Consider the following 20,636-nt stretch of genomic DNA (forward strand, 5'->3'; position numbering starts at 1 on the left):
CTTTATTAAGTACTGTGCATCTGATTTCACTATCACGGATGTTATTCTCCCCATTAAGTTCTCATTAATACCAATATATTGATCAAGGAGACAAATGATTGCTGTCTGATGGTGTCTGTAGAGTCCCAAATTAATCAATTTGAATTTGTTGTTGTTACTTAGTTAGGGGTATTATGTTGATAAGGCAAAAAATGAATAGCTATTTATTTCTGATTTCAGCTAGTGTTTTACAGAAAATGATATGACAAAACAAAAACATTGGAACTGATTGCTTTTTTGTTGTTGTTGTTTTTTTAACTACACAAGATTATAAAGCTTGGGAAATGGCTTAGAAAATATATTGTCTAAATTAGAAAGTTAATCTTGGATAGGCTAATGATTTACCCAAAGTCACAAAGCTATCATAGCAAACTCTCTGATACTAAAATCACTTGACCTTCCACCATACTACCCCTTTGATAATTCACTTTGGATAGTTGAACCAGTTTTGGATTTATCTTTTATTTACTTGAACAATCAATTGAAAAAGTAAAGTAATAAATGAATCATTCTTATTTTTGAGATTATTTTTGGTAAAGATAAATGGTATTCAATTAATCATTTCACTAATTAGCTGATTCTGCTTTTGATAGATTCAAAGTAAAAAAAGAAATGGGATCCAGTAGAGAGAATGATCCTATAACTCCTTTTGTTAATGACAACCCTTAATACCATTATTCATATTATAATTAAAATATTATTTCCTTTATTCAATCAATAGCTTTTAAATTCACTTATCTCCATGTAACCTTGTACTAGAAATACAAAGGAGCCTATTCATAATAATGAAAATAGCTGACATTTAAATTGCTCATGAAAGTATGCAAACTCCTTTATACTAATTATCTCATTTAGGTCTCTGAATAGTAGTATTAGTTAGATACAGATATTACACCCATTTTATAGATGAAGACACTGAGGACGTTTCTAAGAATATGTCTAAAAATGAATTTTTCCCATAATTTAAGATAAATTCTCATAATTTCCCCATAATTTTAACCCTGTGTTTTTTACTTGGACAGGTTATCTAATTTTCCACATCTTATGTCTCAAAAAAGTTTAAGCTATCTGATGTTAAAGGTTTGTTGCAGTTCTAACGATCTATATATCTTGCCTTATTTGTGGTTATAGAGCTACTAAGAGTTAAAAGCTAGATCTGAACCCAGATTTTCCTATCTAGGAAGACAGTACTCAAAGAAATTGAAAAAGAATACTAATGAATGTGGTACAAAGTGTGTAATAATGTTTTATAATTAAATAAAAAATAAACAGTATTTAGTATAATGGACCAAGTACTAGAACCATTCAATAAAAGGGGAAATTTACATAGTTTGAAATAATGGGAGAAACATCTTTTATTTATTTTTTTAGCTCAGGAATGAATTATATGGGTAGAGAGAAAGGAAGAAGACTTTTTAAAAAGTCAGGGAAAACATGAAAAAACATTTTATTTTATTTTATTTTTTTATTCTCATTTTGTACAAATGGTTTTTTTTTACATTAATAAAATATTCTTGTTTAAGAGTAAACAAAATACCCCTCCCCCATGAATATAGACTCGCTTGGGCAATAAAGTAAAGGGGAGAGAAAAAAAATTAAAATTAAAAAAAATAATAGTAATAATTGTAGGTATGGCCAGGTGGCGCAATGGATGAAGCACCAGCCCTGGAGCCAGGAGCACCCGAGCCCATATCCAGCTCCGTAGACCCAACAATCACCCAGCCATGTGACATGCAAGCCACCTGATCCCCACTGCCCTGCAAAAACCAAAAAGAAGGGAAAAAAAGACCTAAAATAAAATAAAATAGTAATAATAGTAGGGGTGGCTGGGTGGCAGACAGAGCATTGGCCCTTGAGCCAGGCACACCTGGGTCCAAATCCAGCCTCAGACACTGAAAGATCACCCTGCTATGTGGCCCCAGGCAGGCCACCCAGCCCCACTTGCCCTGCACCCTCCCCCAAACAATGACAATAAAAAATGTGCTTCAGTCTTTGCTCCAACACCAACAACTCTGTAATGGGTGGATCGCATTCTTTATGGTAAGTCCATTGCAAAAGTTACTTTCATATATTTCCAACGTTGCCATTGTTGATTGCAACTCCCTCCTTTCTTATTTCTCTACTACCATGTACTATATTTTCTCTCTCCTTTCACTCTGACTCTGCTGTAGGGTCGCTGAGTGGCACAGCAGACAGATCCCTGTTCCTGGGGCCAAGAAGCCCTGAGCCCCTATACCACCCCTTAGGCCCAGAATCCACCTGGCCCTATGGTCCTAGGCAGGCCTTCCAATCCCAGCCCCTTGCAAGAAGTAAAAAAGAAAATGTGTCATATATGACCACTGTCCCCCTATGGTCCAGCCTCTCCTCCTTTATTCACATCCCCACCCCTTCTCCCTGCTCCCCCCCTCCTTCTTACTCCAGATGTCTATACTCCATTGAGTATATATGCTGTTTCCTCTCCTAGTCACCTCTGATGAGAGCAAGGGTTCCCTCATTCCGCCTTGCCTCCCCCCTTCCATATCATTGCAATAGCTCATTGTAATAAAAAAAAATCTTATTATATGAAATATATTGGCCCCTCTGCTTTTTCTTTCTCCCATTACATTTTCCTTTTTTCCTCTCTTGACTCCATTTTTACACCATATTTTATCTTCGAATTCAGCTTTCTCCTGTGCTTCAACTATAAAAGCTCCCTCTACCTGCTCTATTAACTGAGAAGGTGCATATGAGTATTATCAGTGTCATTTTTGTATGCAGGAATACATGCAGTTCATCATCATTAAGTCCCTCATATTTTCCCCCTCTCCTCCAATCTCCATGCTTCACCTGAGTCCTGTATCTGAAGATCAAACCTGTTCAGCTTTGGCCATTCCAGAAGGAACATTTGAAATTCCCTTGGTTCATTAAAAGTCCATCTTTTTCCCTGGAAGAAAACATTCAGCATTGCTGGGTAGTTCATTCTTGGCTGCATTCTATGCTCTTTTGCCTTCCAGTATATTATATTCCAAGTACTACGAGCTTCTAATGTAGTTGCTGCTAAGTCCTGTGTGATTCTGGCTGCAGCTCCACGATATTTGAACTGTGTCCTTCTGGCTGCTTGTAATATTTTCTCCTTGACTTGGGAGTTCTGGAACTTGGCTATAATATTCCTAGGGGTTGGTTTTTTGGGATCTCTTTCTTGGGGCTATCAGTGGATTCTCTCCATTTCTATTTTGCCCTCTGTTTCTAGAATATAAGGGCAATTTTCCTGTAGTAATTCTTTCAAAATGATGTCAAGGCTCTTTTCCTGATCATGACTTTCAGGTATTCCAATAATTTTTAAAGTATCTTTCCTAAGTCTGTTTTCCATATCAGTAGTTTTTTCAATGAGATATTTCACATTTTCTTCTAATTTTTCATTTTTTTGGTTTTGAAGTATTGATTCCTGATTTCTTGTAAATTCATCAATCTCCCTGAATTCTGTTCTTTGTCTGAAGGATTTGTTCTCCTCAGAGAGTTTTCTTATCTCTTTTTCCATCTGGCCAATTTTGCTTTTTAAGGCATTCTTCTCCTCAGTAACTTTTTGAAATGTTTTATCCATTTGACCTGAGCTGGTTTTTAGCATGATATTTTCTTCAGCATTTTTTTGGATTTCCTTGACTAGGCTGCTGACTTCATTTTCATGTTTTTTCCTGCATCTCTCTCCTTTCTTTTCCCAGTTTTTCTTCCAACTCCCTCATTTGATTTTCAAAATCTTTTTTGAGCTCTGTCATACCCTGCACCCAATTTCTGTTTGTCTTAGAGTCTTTAGATGCAGGAGCTTGTGCTTCCTCATCTTCAGACTGAGTATTTTGATCCTTCTTGGGCTCATTTGCAAAATATTTCTCAATGGTCTTCCTCTTGTTTCTCTGCTTGCTCATTTTCCCAGTCTGGGCCTGGTTTTGGTGTTCTTCCTGAGCTTTTGGGACACTCCCACAAGGGTCTCAGTGTGTGAGGCTCTGTCCTCCCTCCTGGTCTGTGAATGACCATACGCCCCCCCCCCCCTCTGTCACAGGGCTGAGGTGGGGGGGCCCTGCTGTTCTATGGGGGGGCCTAGACTGCGATCAGTATCTGAATGTGGTCAGAGCCCCAGAGTGTCCTGTTCCAGAGGCAGAGGACAGAGCTCTGCAGTCTCTCTGTTCACTCCCCTCCCTCAGCTCAATGAGCTCATGCCCTGGGGGCTCCTGCTTACTAGCTCAGCCTGCTTCTGTTTCCTGCTCTAGGCCACGGAAAGACCAAACTGCTGGCTGTGTGCCCTGATGGCTAGGCTCCATGTGCTTGCTCTGGCAGAGGTCCCCACTGGTCCCCCACTTTGTGCCCGGTGCTCCCCGGGTTGCAGCTCAGGAGACTCCCCCGTTGCTGATGAGCTGGGGCTCCCAGTGCCCTAGGGCTGCCTCCAGGAGGCTGAAGTTTTTTGGCTCTGGTGGGCCACCCCTCTTGCAGGCCGCCCCTCCGACCCTGGGTAACAGAGCCTTTCTGCTCTTTTCCAAGTTACCTTGAGTAGGAGAACTGCCTCACTGGTTCCCCTTGTGTCTCTCGAAAGTTTAGTTAGAGTCCTTAGTTTCAAGTTTAATCAGATAGCGCCTAAGACTGGATCCCTTCTTGTTGCCATCTTGGCTCCGCCCCTCTCAAAAAAACATTTTTTGAAAGACTTACTATTTGTCATTGAGTTACACTAATATGCTAAACATAAGTAATGATATAAATATAGGAATGAAAGTGACCTATTTATGGCACAGTAATGAGTCCAGTTTCTTTTCAGTGAATAATTTGCACTAGACATTACTGGAAAAGCAGATTTAACAGTTGATGGATTGTATTTGATGATTTTGTGACTGGTTCTGGGATGTTTTGTTTCATACTGGTACAGAGTAAACTATGCCAGTATAGATCTCAGCACTAAGTTATAGAACTTGAATCAGTTCTGGCTTTTACAAATAACCCCAAACTGCCTCAAACTTGAATGGACCTTTGTTCATTTGTGAGCATCTCTAGAAATACTCTTCTGGTTCATCTCCTTCAGTTTAGCCTGGGGCTTCTAAGTTTATCCATCTGTAAGTGACTGTGTACCCATGTAACAGTTTTCCTTCATGTATTGTCCTTTAGATAAGTATTTACATATGTCTTTTCTTATACCTTACTAAATTTACATCTAAAACTATTGAATACTACCTTGTATATAATATATCCATAACTACTATAGGGCAACAAGGTCTTTGTCAAGGGTACTACCATCTGATCAGAGTGCAGGGTTTCTGGTAGCAGACTTAAGAGAATTACTGAAAAGTGAGAGGCTATCTCCTTGGGCCCCTCTACCGCAGATGAAATCTATCAGCAAGCGTTTACTAGTACATTCTATGTCCTAGGTTTTATGCGAAGTACTAGGTAATACAAAGACACACCAAACAGCAGCAACGACAAAAACCAGAACCAATAATCCCTGCCTTCAAAGAACTCATATTCTTTTGCACCATCTCTTTTGGGACTCTTTGCTTCCCTTCTCTGATATCATGGAGTATAGATTAGTTTGTTTAAAGTTTATGGTATGTCTACGATTTTATTCTCCTTTCCTTAACTAATTTTGACCTAGGTATTGGAATTCCTAATTACAATTCTCCCCATGTGTGTAGTCCTGGAGCATTCTCTAGGACAAAAATTTATCTGTAACACTTTGTTATTCTCAATATTGTCAGTTGTTACTGAACCTTCTTCTAACATGGAATTTTAAATTCTCAGACACTTGAGTTCCTGCATATTTTTTTGGTGACTTAGTATCTGATTCGTAATAATCCAATTACAGTGGATTTCCTACTCCTTAAACTCCACTGTCCGTCTGGAGTTGAACCCCTCTAACAGCTCCTGGACTTCCCTAACAGTATCCATAACAGCATCCATTTGTCTTATGCAATTTATACTTCTGTGAGTTACTTTTCATACCTTGTTTGAACAGATACCCTGTATCTCAGACTTAGTTTGGACTTATGGCAAATGGTACCATGCTATTGATCTGGCCGTCCATTTCCCAAGTATACTGACTTCCTTGTTTTAGAAACTTTTATCTGGAATGAATAAATAAAACAACCCAGCCCTATCTTTGCTCTCATATTTTGACACTTAATTTCCATCCATCCACATAGCCACACCTAAATGTCTGGCTCTGGTGTTGGCAGTCTAGACATTTCATTCTTAACTAAATCCAGATTATGAAACCAAAAGAGGCTCTTGACCCACAGAGATCTCCAGAGATTCCTTTCTTCTGTGTTTCCCCCACTGTTATGCTTCATCAGGTAAAGATTGAACAGAACCTTCTAGTCTACCTCAGGGTTTTCTCAAGTCCTTAGGGCAAGATGCCAACAGTCTCAGTGAACTGCTTCTGATCTTCTTTTGAGTTTACATATATCAAATATTTAATTATTCAAAATTATTAATAATTACATTCATAATTTGCCTCCTGCAGCAAAGTAGTCTTTATCCCTTGTCCCAGTTGTCCTTGATGGGACATGCTTCCCTCCCCAGTATAAATCTTTCTCTTTTGAGAAGTTAGTATGCTTTCCATACTATATCCTCTTCCAATATTTTTCAAGTATTTACTAGATACACCTTTATAACGTGTCAGTTAATATTAGATAACAAATAAGCTTTACTGCGATTTTCAGGCCAACAAAGCCCTCCATCCTATCCAAAGATGTAATTTAGATTTCAATTGAGATTTCTATTACACAGGGGATCACATTACCTACAGGACTTGAAAATCATAAAATATGCTATGCACACTTCCCCCTCTTCAGGTATTAAAACTAAGTATGTATTTATTGCACGTGCATATTGAATTTGCTTGCTGTAATACATGCAATTTCCTGTCAGGTGAATGTAAGCTTCTTAAGGGAAGGAACTGTTTCATTTATCTTAGGATCTAGTACAATTTCTGGTACATAGAATAAATAATAAAATAACTATTCCTTAAACAATCCATCACATATTGAATTGATTTAACATAATACTTGAGTATTTATGGGATGTAGAGAATCCATCAGGATAGCGCAGGAAAAATTGTATCTGTTCTTCATAAAAATGTGTGGGTATAGATATTTTGTTGTTTGTTCTTTTGCTAATAGATGAAAATGAATTTAATTGATCATGTCTGTTTTTTTTCATACCTGATTCTATTCTTCTAAATAACTAAAGGTTAATAGGGTCATAAGTTATGTATTTGAAATATATCTAGGTTTTTCCTAGATATCTTCCACAAAAGTCCTATCATAACACTTAAATATGGGGTGAAGGGAACCTGAGAGTTTTCAAAGCCTATATTAGCCAGCTTTCTGTTATCTATCACATTTATCTTCAAACAATCCAAAACTGTATGTTATGTGATTATTCCTTACAGAATCACACTGTGAATAGGTGTTCAAGATGGAATTTGAATTTCTACTAAAAATGCAGTCCACCAAGTGGAAAAACTTTAAATTTGTTATTGTAGATATATAGAAAGAAGTACATGTTCCCTGAGACCCAGCTTCTTTAGGAAGTGCATCTCTACCACTTATTAATATTTATTCTGGTGATCTATAAATAACAGAGGTAGCACAATAGCACAAGTTAACCCTTAATTCTGTGAAGTTCTCATTTGTAGTTTGAGTGGAGGAGGTAGCACAGAAAAAGAGGGTCAGAAAGTCACACAGAGGCATAGGTTTTAGACTGCCCAAAAGTTTTAGTAAATTATTGATCCTTATTATATCAATAGATGCTGAAAAAGCTTTTGACAAAATACAGTACCCATTCCTACTAAAACCACTAGAGAGTGTAGGAATAAATGGTTTGTTCCTTAGAATAATAAGCAGTATCTATCTGAAACCATCAAAAAGCATTATATGCAATGGGGATAGGCTTGAGGCATCCCCAATAAGATCAGGGTGAAACAAGGATGCCCATTATCACCACTACTATTCAATATTGTATTAGAAATGTTAGCCTCAGCAATAAGAGAAAAAAGAAATTGAAGGAATTAGAATTGGGAAGGTAGAGACAAAACTCTCACTGTTTGCAGATGTCATGATGATATACCTAGAGAATCCCAAGAAATCATCCAAAAAAACTACTGGAAATAATTAACAACTTTAATAAAGTTGCAGGATATAAAATAAACCCTCATTAAATCCATGACATTTCTATATGACTAGCAAGATACAGCAGGAAGAGCTAGAAAGAGAAATCCCATTCAAAGTAACTGAAGACAATATAAAATACCTGGGAGTCTATCTGCCAAGGTGAACTCAAAAACTTTTCAAAAATAATTGCAAAACACTTCTCACACAAATAAAATCAGACTTAAATAAATGGGCAATCATCAACTGCTCATGGATAGGCCGAACTAATATAATAAAAAATGACAATTCTACCAAAACTAAATTACATGTTTAGTGCCCTACCAATCAAAATTCCAAAAAAATTACTTTAATGATCTAGAAAAAGTTGTAAGTAAATTCATATGGAGAAATAAAAAGTCAAGAATGGATTCAATCAAAAAAGTGCAAAAGAAGGTGGCTTAGCCTTACCAGATCTAAAATTATATTATAAAACACCAGTCATCAAAACTGTCTGGTATTGGCTAAGAAATAGAGTTGTAGATCAGTGGATTAGATTAGGTGCAATAGAAAATGATTATAGTAATCTGCTGTTTGATAAACCCAAAGAGTCCAGCTTTGGGAATAAAAAACTGTCTTCGATTAATACTGTTGGGAAAATTGGGAGTTAGTGTGGAAGAATCTTAGATTAGACCAACACCTCACACCCAATACCAAGGTAAGATCAAAATGGATACAGGATTTAGACATAAAAACCATTATTTTAAGCAAACTTGAAGATCAAGGAGTACTTTACCTGTTAGATCTATGGAAAGGGAAGCAGTTTATGACTAAGGAAGAGATGGAGAACATCATTAAAAGCAAACTAGATATTTTTGATTACATTAAATTAAAAAAGCCTTTTTGCACAGATAAACCATTGTAACCAAGATCAAAAGAAATATAATAAATTGGGAAACAATTTTTACAACTAGTATTTCTGACAAGGACTCATTTCCAAAATATACAGAGAACTGAGTCAAATTTAAAAAAAAAGCCATTCCCCATTTGACAAATGGTCAAAGGATATGCAAAGGCAATTTACAGCTGAGAAAATCAAAGTGATTCATAGTCATATGAAAAATTGCTCTAGATCATTACTTATTATAGAAATGTATTACTTATTATAGAAATGTATTATAGAAATGTATATATTAAACCATTTCTGAGATACCACCGCACACCTCTCAGACTGGTCAATATAACCAGAAAAGACAATGGTCAATGTTGGAAGGGGTGTGGGAAATCTGGTACATTAATACATTGCTGGTGGAGCTATGAACTCATCCAACTTTTCTGGTGAGCATTCTGAAATTATGCCCAAAGGGCAACAAAAATGTCCATACCCTTTAATCCAGGACTACAACTACTGGGTCTATACCCTGAAGAGACTATGAAAAAGGGTAAAAGCATCAGTTGTACAAAAATATTCATAGCAGACCTGTTTGTGGTGGCAAAGAACTGGAAATTAGGTAAATGTCCTTCAGTTGGGGAATGGCTTAACAAACTGTGGTAAATGTATGTTATGGAACACAATTTTTCTATTAGAAACCAGGAGGGATAGGAATTCAAGGACGCCTGGAGGGATTTTCATGAACTGGTGCTGAGCTAGATGAGCAAAACCAGAAAAACATTGTATGTGGGAGGTCATGACCAACCTTGATGGATTTGCTAATTCCTTCAGTGCAACAACCAGGGACAATTTTGGGCTATGTGCAATGGATAATACCATAGGTATCCAGAGAAAGAATTGTGCAGTTTGAACAAAGATCAAAGACTATTACCTTCAATTTAGGGGAAAAATACTATTATCTTGTTATTTAATTTTGCGATCTCTTTTACTTTATTTTTCTTCCTTAAGGATATGATTTCTCTCTCATCACATTCACCTCAGATCATTGTATAGCATGCAAATAACGTAAGGACTAACAGAATGCCTTTTGTGGGGATGGGGGGGAGGGAAGCAAGAATGGGGGGAAAATTGCAAAACTAAAAATTAATAAAAACTTCTAAAGAAAAAAAAGAAATAATTACAGGGGGAAAAGAGAGCAAGAGGCATAGATAAAACATTAAAACTTCAGGGTGAATTGACCTCAAAAGAAATTTCCCAAAGTCCCATGAGAGCCCTAAAAAAAACAACAAAACTGTTGGTCCTCTACATGTGAAATTCTTGGCAAAAAACCAATAGGGTTTTAGGTATTACAGGAATGGAATTGATAAGCTCTTAAAAAAAATAAGATGTATTGAAACGGAAGCTTCTCTTTGTCTCTTCCCCTCACCTTCTCTTCCCAGACTTCTCTCCTCTTTTCTTTTTCCCCCTCCCCTCTCCATTTTCCCTTCTCCTTCCTACCCTCCTTACCTCTGTCCCTCTCCCTCCTCCTTCCCCACATACATTCCTTCCATTCCTCTTCTCTTTTGTTGTCTTTTCCCTTTCTCCCTGTTCTCTTTCAGTCTCTGTCTCTTTTCTCTGCCCTCCCTCTCTGCCTTTCTCTGACTTTCTATCCCTCTGTCTTTGACACTTTTTTTCTATTTCTCTGTCTTTATTTCTTTCTCTCACCCTCAATCCTGTTCTGTCTCTCTTTATGTTTGACTGTTTCTTTTGTCTCTATGTCTTTCTCTGTCATTCTCTCTCTCTCTCTCTCTCTCTCTCTCTCTCTCTCTCTCTCTCTCATACACACACACACAGATACACACACACACACACACACACACACACACACACACACACACGTTAACCCAGGAAGATAGGTAAAATATCTGGAAAAAGTTGGTTTAATTATGCAGAGAAAGGAAACAATAAATATCAGTAAATGAGACTTTGTCAATAAGGGGGTCATTTACAGTGCTCTTTATGAGCCTAATCAGATAGATAATCAGAGAGGATATCACAGCACATTTACAACATCTGACATTAAGGAAAAAAGAAACTAGGAAATTCTTTGAACAACTTGACAAGATTCTCCAAACCAAACTTAATTAAGGTAGAGGTTTTATAGCAAGGGTATACACAGAAGAAGAGAGCAAAAGGTACATTGGATTAAGATATGAAAAAAGGTCAAAGGGCATATGGGTCATTCAGCAACCTTACCCCCGTGTGTCGTTAATTTGTTCTTTCAATCAACTAACCATAAGCCTTTATTAAAAGCTTATAGCATATGAAATATTGAGAATTCATAAAAGGTAAAAATAATCTCTGCCCTTAAGGAGTTCATATACTAATGGAGGAGACAACTTGTTGATGACTAGCACAAGTAAGATTTATACTGAATCAACGGGTGGTCTTTTCAGAGTAAATGGCATCAAGGTTTTGAGGCTGCATGACTGGCAGAATGTTGATGTCCTGGACAATTTGGGGAAGTTTAGAGGAGGGAAGAGTTTGGAGGGCAGAAAAAAGGTAGACATGTCAGATTTGAGTTTTGTTTTGTTTTGTTGGTTTTGATACTTCCATGGATCATGCAATTTATCCTTTGTAATGTTATATAATCTACTCATTCCCTAAATGCATTCTTTCACTGTCCTTGTCACTCTAACCTTAATTTATAAATAGTCCATCATGTTACATGACTCATAGTCATAATTCCAGAAAAAAAATTATTTTAACATTTATGATCCATTGTAGGAAAAGGTTGGGAGTCATGTCCAATATTCCAAAATTAATCCATCATTCATTAGTTCCCCTGTTGAAATCCAGCAAAAATATATAAAAATATGATGAGGAAAAGATGTCCTTTTGAGTCATGTTTACTTGTGGATAGGTTGCACTCTATCCACATTGATGATTTCACAGATTCATTGACATTGAAGCAAAGGGAAGTCCACCGAATGCACAGAGAACCAATATTTACATCTCAGCTCCTACATTTATTATCTGTATGACCTTGAATAACTCATTTAACATGCCTGGTCATTATTACTCTTATCCATAAAAGCAAGGGATTTAGATGGTCTCTGAAGCCCCTTTAAGTTCTATGGTTATGATCCATTTAATTACATCTGGCTGAAACAGAGATAATATCAATTGATAGAATAGATAGGGGAAAATTACAATTTTGCAAAAATATACTCTATACATTTTAATTTTTTATAACTTTGTGCAAGGTGCATATTGTCTATATAGATTTTACACACCCACCTCCAAAATATACATACTACATGTGTAGGTATGTGTGTATGTATGTATGTAAATATACCTTTTCTGAATGAAGCACTCAAGAATGGATATATCTATTGACATCTCTCTAATTTTTCCTCATACTTTATCCTTGCCTGGAGAGGAGTTGTGGGCAAAAATTAAGGACCTTAGAAGCTGGAGATGGTAAATATATTAAAGACAGTTTGCACTAAGATTAGAAGCTGGGTAGATCCCAGTGAATGAATAACTAGACAAAACTAGGACATTGAACTGTCTTACAAAAACAGCTTGGAGCAGTAGATAAGACACTAGACTTGGAGTCACTTCTAATCCTGCCTCAGCCATTCATTTTGTGAACCTGAGCAGCAGCAGCAGCAACAATAAAAGGAACCGGATTTATATAATATTTGTAAAATACATTACATATATCTCATTGTATCTTCATAGTCACCCTAAGAAGTAGGTTCTAATATTATCCCCATTCAGAAACTGAAGCAAATAGGACAGGGTCACTTGCTATCTAGCAAGTATTTTGAGGATGGATTTGCACTCAGATCTTCCTGAGTGCATTCTTAGACCATACACATAGCTCTAGGAAGTTTAACATTTCTTCACTATGCTTCAACATCTTCATAAGATAAATGGATTGGACATGATGACCTCTAAATTCCCTTCCCCTCCTAAATCCATGATCCTGTAATCCACCAGACTAAAAATATCTCCAAGGGGAAATTTGATTAGACAAACCCATTACTATAACTGTTTAGACAGAAATAGAAACTGGATAATACAAGGTCTCATTCAGTGACTCTTAATTCTCATCCTGGGATTGAAGGAAGAATCAGAATAGAATTAAGCAGAATAAAATAATCTAGATAATTGCTTCATCTCTCAATTTAACAGCCTAAAGAATAAGCTGATGCTACTTAACTGAGGCATATTCAGGGTAGAAGTGATTAAGTTGGTTGTGTTATGGCCTCAAGTCAGTGAATCCTAACATGACTAATGATAGAACCCTGGGTTTCCATAATTCCCCCTTGCATTTCCAACTGGAGTAGATACGCTCATTTGCTTTCCTTACTTCTTGTGGATACAGGGATTGCTTCAACACTTCATCAGGCAAGAATCTGGGACTTAGCCCTGGATGGGGTAGGTAGGCCCTGAATAGCATGGGTTCTATGGATTTTTCCGGAAAAGCAATTGTTGTCAGTCCTTCTGGGAGAAAGGTTGTGTATAAGTTAAAAAAAGATAATTATTTGTGACTAGCAGCATGCTGCAGCCTTGTACCAGAACAGTACTGACAGCCCCAGTAAGATTCAAGCTTGACATCAGTTTAAATATCTAATATAATTTGGATTTAGTTCTCCCAGGGCTATAGAACTATACCTAAACAACCAAACAGTTTGGAGAGATTGGCAGCTCAATTAAGTCAAAGCAAATGGTTATTTTCAAAATGTCTAGTTAATGATTAAATTGAATTAATCTGTTTTATTTATTTATTTTTTGTTCTCTCAAACTAGTTTCTGTATAGTGCAGGTTGAAATAAGATTCTAGATTTGGAATTCAGAGGATTTGCTTTCAAATTCCATTTCTGCTAGTTGGGAAATAACCTAGGCAAATTACAAGATCTTAATTCCACCTATAAAAGAAGGGATTTGGAAATCAAGTTCATTTAAGCCCTAATTGCAAAAATGAGAAATAAAATGGTAGAGATCATCAGGATTCTAACCTATGTCTTTAAATGCAAATTCAGTATCCTTTCCACATCATCAGACTGCTTTAGCCTACCTCTTCCTTATACTGGTGTCAAAAGAATGTTCTGTGCATTTTTTTTTTTTTTTTTTTTTTTTTTTTTGCTATATGCTTTGATAATTGTGAAACCTGAATACCCGGTGGGGCAGCAGCTATTAGTCAGCAATTTAAAGGCATGGAAGTAGTGAAAACAAAAATTCATTGTTCATTATTTTTTCTGAAGAAGAATCATAGATTCCACATTAGAACATCTGGTGGCAGGGATTTGGGGTAAGAAGAGAGAACAGAGAGTAGTGCTAACATTTGGGGGATTTGAGGTTAGGAGAACTAATGAGCTAAAAAAATCTAGCAATCTCCCTAGATCAAATAATTTGGTTTGCCATCTTTAATGGTTTAAAGTAGGGTATGATTGATTTTTTCTTTTTTTTGATTTTTGATTTTACTTTTCCTATTATACTCTGATTTTTTTTAACATTTATCCACTTTAACATATATATGTTACATATTTTTCTACCACCCTTCCATCCTAACACCCCCAATGGCAAATAGTCTGACATGTGCATTTGTGTTTAACATGTTTACATATTAGTCATTTTGTGTTATGAGAAATTAAGACTAAGGGAAAAGAACAAAAATCATGGAATAGGAAGGAACAAAACATGAAAATTTTAAAAAGAGAATAGAGTTTGATTTTTTTTCAAGAATGATAAAGATGAAATCAAGAAAATAAAGACATCTTGAATTTCCCTGTGGGATTAGTTTCAACTATTAAAATACTGCAGCTTACTATCTTTTCATTTGGTTGTGATAATACCTCCTTCCCAAGACACACACACACACACACACACACACACACACACACACACACACACACAGACACATAATGCTTGGTTTTAAGATCCTTCAGTAAACCTAGAAGAAGGCATAGTTGTGTTATTTTCTAGGAGCAGAACAAAAGAGAAAGGAAATGTCTGAGTGCTTCTCTTTAGGGAAAATTAGAGTGAGACAATGTCTAATGGGAAAAGTATTGGATCTGCAGATAGATCAAAGTTCAAATCCAGACTCTGCAACTTAACAAGTGGGTGAGATACTCAACCTTGCTGAGTCTCATCTTCCTCATCCATGAAATGGGAATCATACTTGGACTTCCTAACTCACAGGATTATTGTAAGGCAAATATTCTTTAAACCCTAAAAATCTACATGTTGCTTTCAAACCTAGTTTAGAGAATAGTTGATAGTAGTAGCTGGTTTTTACCTAGTTAAACAAGGTACACCAAAAAACTTAGTCCGAGCTAAAGATTTCTCTCTGAAGAAAAGAATAAAAATTTTTAGACCTGTGAGTCTGTAATTCTATATAACCTCTAATGTAATATAAATGTAATATGAAGATAAAAAATCTCTAGTATCTCATCACTTTTTAATTCTAAAGGAAAAGTAATGTATCACATCATTGAGTCATACTTTGAAATATCCATGATAAATTACTCTGATCACCAATGTTAATTTTAATCTACCCACCCCTTCTCATACTTCAGTTCTTCTCCTTGTCTTTCTATAAAGGAAGAAATCTACCCAAAAGATTGAAGGACATTCTCTGGTTTTGTTTTGTTTTTTTAATAGTTCATTGCTACCCATGTACCCTTAGGCTGTCCTTCTGCTATTCCTCACTTTTTTATATCTGAACAGCCCACTTCCTTTTAGAATCATCTTTGCTAATAACTTTTGCACTATTACTTTCACACAAGTTGCTGTTGGTAATATGTTGCAGTCTCCTCACCATTGATTTTTATGGTCTTTGGGACATCTTCCATTTCTTTCCTTCTGAAATTATGGTGTCCTATGATATGCAACCATACCATGTTGCTAAGAGAATAGTGATATTAATAACATCAACCAGTAGCATATTGAGATTGTTGAAAGAACTGCACATTGAGAGATAATCACTTTTCAAGTTTTTCCTTCAATTTAAGAGTAATAATAATAATTATTAATAACTAATATTTATAGACACTTACTAGCTGTGTTATCTTGGCCAAATCCCTTTACCTCCTTGAATCCAGGGCCATCTCCAGTCATCCTGATTCATATCTGGTCATTGAATCCAGATGACTCTGGAGGAGAAAATGAAGCTGGAGACTTAGCATAGTACCCTCTCACTCAAATCCAATTTATGTACTGGTCATGGCATGACATCCCCTATATCATAATCTTCAAGATCATCATCATCATAAAGCACTCCATAAATATTATTTCATTTAACCCCTCATAACAACCCTGGAAAGTAGTTGCTATTATCATTTTCAATTTACAGATGAGAAAATCTGAGACAATGAAAAGGTTAAGAGTTGCTTAGGTTACCCAGACATTAAGTGTCTGAGGTTAGATTGGGTCTTCCTGAATCTAACTATTGAAGTTTCCTGCTTCCCAAAGATGAAGGCTATTTAAGTATACCATCATTTGCCTATCCCTAGTATTTGTATCTCAATATTTCTTCACTAATTTGTTTACTTAGAATGGATGCATCATATTTTTGTTCTTCAGTTCTTTCAATGATAATGTGTAGTGATGCTGATGTTCTTTTCAGGATAGGGTGTGGGCCAATGTGGGAAAGAGCCTCAACTGCATCATTGCCATGGTGGATCGATTACTTGAAAAAGATGGTGGTATCAATGGTGGTGGCAGCAGCAAAACCAAAGAAGGTAAACAGGATCCTTCATCAGCAGGTCCCATCACAGCTCAAAAAAGTGGTAAGAAAATTCCCCTCTCTACCCCTACCTGCACTTCATTGACTGAGTAAATAAAATGAAAAGTCCATGATAAAATGAGATAGAAAACAAGTCAATAGTGGCTTTGATGAAAGTGCTGATAACATGCTTTTGCACAGTCCTGGCTTTAGATTATAGAAAGCTATTTATCAAATTGCATCTTGCTTGTGTTCTCAGGACTGCTGGCAATGCTCATTCCCCACCCGCCGTGGTACATAGAAATCTTGAAAGAATAAAAGTAGGTTCTCTTTTTTTTCTAAAAGATCTGACATTGTTTAATCAACTTTAAGCATTTTTTTAAAAAAAATTGGAAAGAGGAACAAAAAGCTTCCTTTAAAACATAGCATCTTAGGAGGAAATTATGACAAATCACCTCAAATGGATCTTCAACTGGTAGCAAAGGATATGTGTGTGTGTGTGTGTGTGTGTGTGTGTGTGTGTGTGTGTGTGTGTTAAATATGCTGGAGAATAATACTAGAGAAACACTGGTTCTGCAGATGAATCTATTCTCAATTATGTATACAGTACTAATTAGTATGTTTGGCTACCAATAAGGAAGTGAGAGTAATGTGTACACTATCTAGAAAATAGATTGACATTTGAGGATGGTGATGTGTAGAGTAAAACTTTCAAATGATATCTCTATACAATATACAGTACAAAGTTAATTGAGAGTTGACACTTTTATTATTGATCAATGCTAGCAACCATATCTGATCATGGAGTGGAGTGAGGAGAAGCATATTCTTCTGTCTAATATCAAAGCATTAAATCCATGTCTTTTGAACTTTTGAAAGATGATTTGGGAAGAAAATAAGCTTTTACCTTACCCCATTCTAATATTTATTCATCTTCATATTTCATAAGAATGAGTAACTAATAAATCTTAATACTTAGGATTTTCAATTTGTAGTTCCAATTTGTTTTTTCTTTTTTAGGATTTCTCATTTTGTCGGTAGTTTTCTTTTATTATTAACAAATTTTAAATTGTAGAGAAGCAGTGGGATTTCCAAATGTTTCCTTAAGATGGTTTCATCATAAGCACATGACAAATTGGTACCAAAGTGCTTTCTGCTTCTCCAATCCATCTATTCTTATTACATGTTCTCCCTATCTTCCAATGGAAATAAAGTTTGGGATTTTTGCAGCTTATAAGTAGGATTAATTTTATTTTTCAATGAATTTAGGGCCATGAAGTTCCCAGAATCAAAAAGAAAATATTCATCAGCAATATGTCAAGGAACTTGAGGTCAATTTGCAAACCTTTTTTCCCCCCTAGTAATGGGTTTTGAAGTTATTCTTTTGAGAAGGGACAAGATGAGGAAGACAGAATTTGGCAACTATTGTAGTTTTCTCCTTAGAAAATTTCTAATCAACAGGAGGAAATACAGTACCCAGGAAATCTGAAGAAATTTGATATTTATTCTTCTATCTACTCTTGCCTCTTAAGTCAAAAAATGAATTGAGCCCAAGACTGTGTTTACATTAAGCAATACAAATGCAAAGTAAAATCCTTTAGTTTGTCATTTTTTTAATAAAATTGTTTGGAAATATCTAATCCAATGTAATTTTAAAAATTAGCCCTTTCTATATTATGGGTCCCACACAGTCGACTGATAATACAGAGGGAAAACAACTCCATACCAAAATAGTCCCTGCCTTCAAGTACAATGCATTCTACTGGGGGGGGAGCAGCAGGGATATAACATGTAAGCAAATAAGTTTATATATGTACAGATTAGGAGAAAGTCATTAATAGCTAAGAGAATCATTATGAAAGGCTTTTGTAGTTAAATGACAAATTGTAAACCAATTATGTGGAATATGGACTGATTTTATTTTTCCATTTCACATCTTAATATTTTGACATTGTTTAGCATTAACTCCACCATTTTTGCAAATATGAAATGAATAACTACATTTTTATTGATGATTATGTATGTGCTTCTAGAGTATTATGATATTTAATCAGTTTTATCATGGCATTCATGTTTATATTCAGCTAGGAATTTATGATACTTCTCTTTATTCCATTCATCCTTTTTGGGGGTAAAAGGATTTCTAAGTTGCAAATCTGCTCTTAACCAATAAGACAAAAATAAAATGTTAGCCCATTTTAGTTATTAAATATTTCATAAACCAAAGATTGTGCAGCAAATTTAAGATTAGAGTTTGCATTTGCTCTTTCCTCATGGAGGTAGATTTGTGGGAATAATTTGGAGAGGACATTTGGCACCAAGAGAAACATTTTCTGAGTGACATATAGAATTATTTGCACTCAGAAAAAAAGTATATTTTCATCTGTTCTGCAGTACATTTAAATAAATGACCCCTGCTGCTTGAAATCTAGAATGGAATTTGATTAGCCCTATTCTTTTGTATAGAACATCATAACTTTGCTCTCATCCTAGGAGTGAAAATACCCTCAATTTCCTCTCTGGCTCATGTCAGATAAAACAAGTTGGTGGGGAAAATTGATCCTAAGATAAGTTTTGGTGGTTTCTCTTCTAGTCTGGAAAGTTTTCACTTTAAAGGACCTTATACTCTGTGTTACTTTGGAACATACTGGCCTTTTGACCTATATATTTTATGTATCAAATCCAGGGAATTTATAAAATATCTCTTCATCAGTTCATAGATTAATCCTTAAGATAAAACCAAGAGAAATGATGCTTTCCCTGCTGATCTCAGTATACCAAATGAAATAGATCTTCTAAGTCAGGGTTAGGAAGCTTCAAGTATAGCCTGTAAATGGTGTTATAATTATACAATTTGTTTTTAGCAGAAAAAAGGTTCTCCACCCCTGCCTTAAGCTTTTTCATTTATTTCAGCTAAAAATATTGTTTAACCAACCACTATTTTTCCAGCATTATGGATATGCAAAAGAAGGGCATGACTTGATCTTTACCCTGAAGGAACTTACAATTTTTTAAAGCAGATGAGACTAAGACATGAAAAAATTATTCAGGAAAAATATAAAACAATTAAATTTTTAAAAAATGTGAGATGAGAGAGAAAGTAATATAGTGATTTGAAAAGAATTCATTTAAGAGGTTGTATTTGACTTTGCTAAATGAGCAATATTTCACAGAATAATAGAATATTAGATTTCCAAGGTACATCAGATATCATTTAGCCTAACTCATAGCAGATGAAAATCTCCTCCATAATATTCCTGTCTAGTGATCATCCATCTTTTATTTGAAGAACTACAATGATGGGAAATTCACTACCTTTTGAACCACTCTGTTTAGATTTTTGTTCTAACATCAAGCTATATATGCCTATTTCCAATTTGTACCATGTGTAAGTACATGTGTGTGTGTGTCTGTGAGTATCTGTGTCTGTTGCTATCTTCAGGACATTGTGTCAGTATATTGGAAAGACTTGGGGTGTGGTGAGATTTGAAGTGGCAAATTATTTGATATTTTTATTGTCTAAAAGAAGTACCTGACTTTTTTTAGAAGTTTTGTGATAAATTAAACTAATAAAAGAGAGTAGAAGTAACTCTGAGTCCCATGTTTTTCAGGACTCCAAGGCCACCTCTATCCACTTTACAACATTGCCTCTTACTTCTTTACATATAAAATCCCTCAATAAATGGTTTTGAATTGAATATAATCCATAATATAGTTGTACAAGTATAGGATTGATTAACTGGACTTGATTACATGATGGACATACTGTTATTGTTTGTCCTTTTTCAAAAAAGAATCTTGTCTCATGCGTAAATTGGATTTAGGTGAGTCAGAGCTGCACAATGTTGTCAGTCTCCCTCTCTCTTCCAGAGTCACTAAGGTCCAGT

General features: G+C 35.6%; 1 protein-coding gene across 14 annotated transcripts in view; it reads left to right on the forward strand.

Annotated features, from left to right (window-relative positions):
- INPP4B (inositol polyphosphate-4-phosphatase type II B) overlaps window positions 1-20,636 on the forward strand; it is a 981,822-nt gene that overhangs the window by 581,169 nt on the left and 380,017 nt on the right. For all 14 annotated transcript variants that reach the window (XR_012477007.1, XM_074229241.1, XM_074229248.1 and 11 more), the window contains one exon: window positions 16,651-16,813. Coding sequence is in view for 13 of the 14 variants with exons in the window: in XM_074229241.1 (XP_074085342.1) it covers window positions 16,651-16,813 (163 nt within the window). In the remaining variant the exon portion in view is untranslated. The remainder of the gene's footprint in view (window positions 1-16,650; window positions 16,814-20,636) is intronic.

Source organism: Macrotis lagotis, chromosome 3 (genome assembly GCF_037893015.1).
Source record: "Macrotis lagotis isolate mMagLag1 chromosome 3, bilby.v1.9.chrom.fasta, whole genome shotgun sequence".
Classification (NCBI taxonomy): Eukaryota; Metazoa; Chordata; class Mammalia; order Peramelemorphia; family Peramelidae; genus Macrotis; species Macrotis lagotis.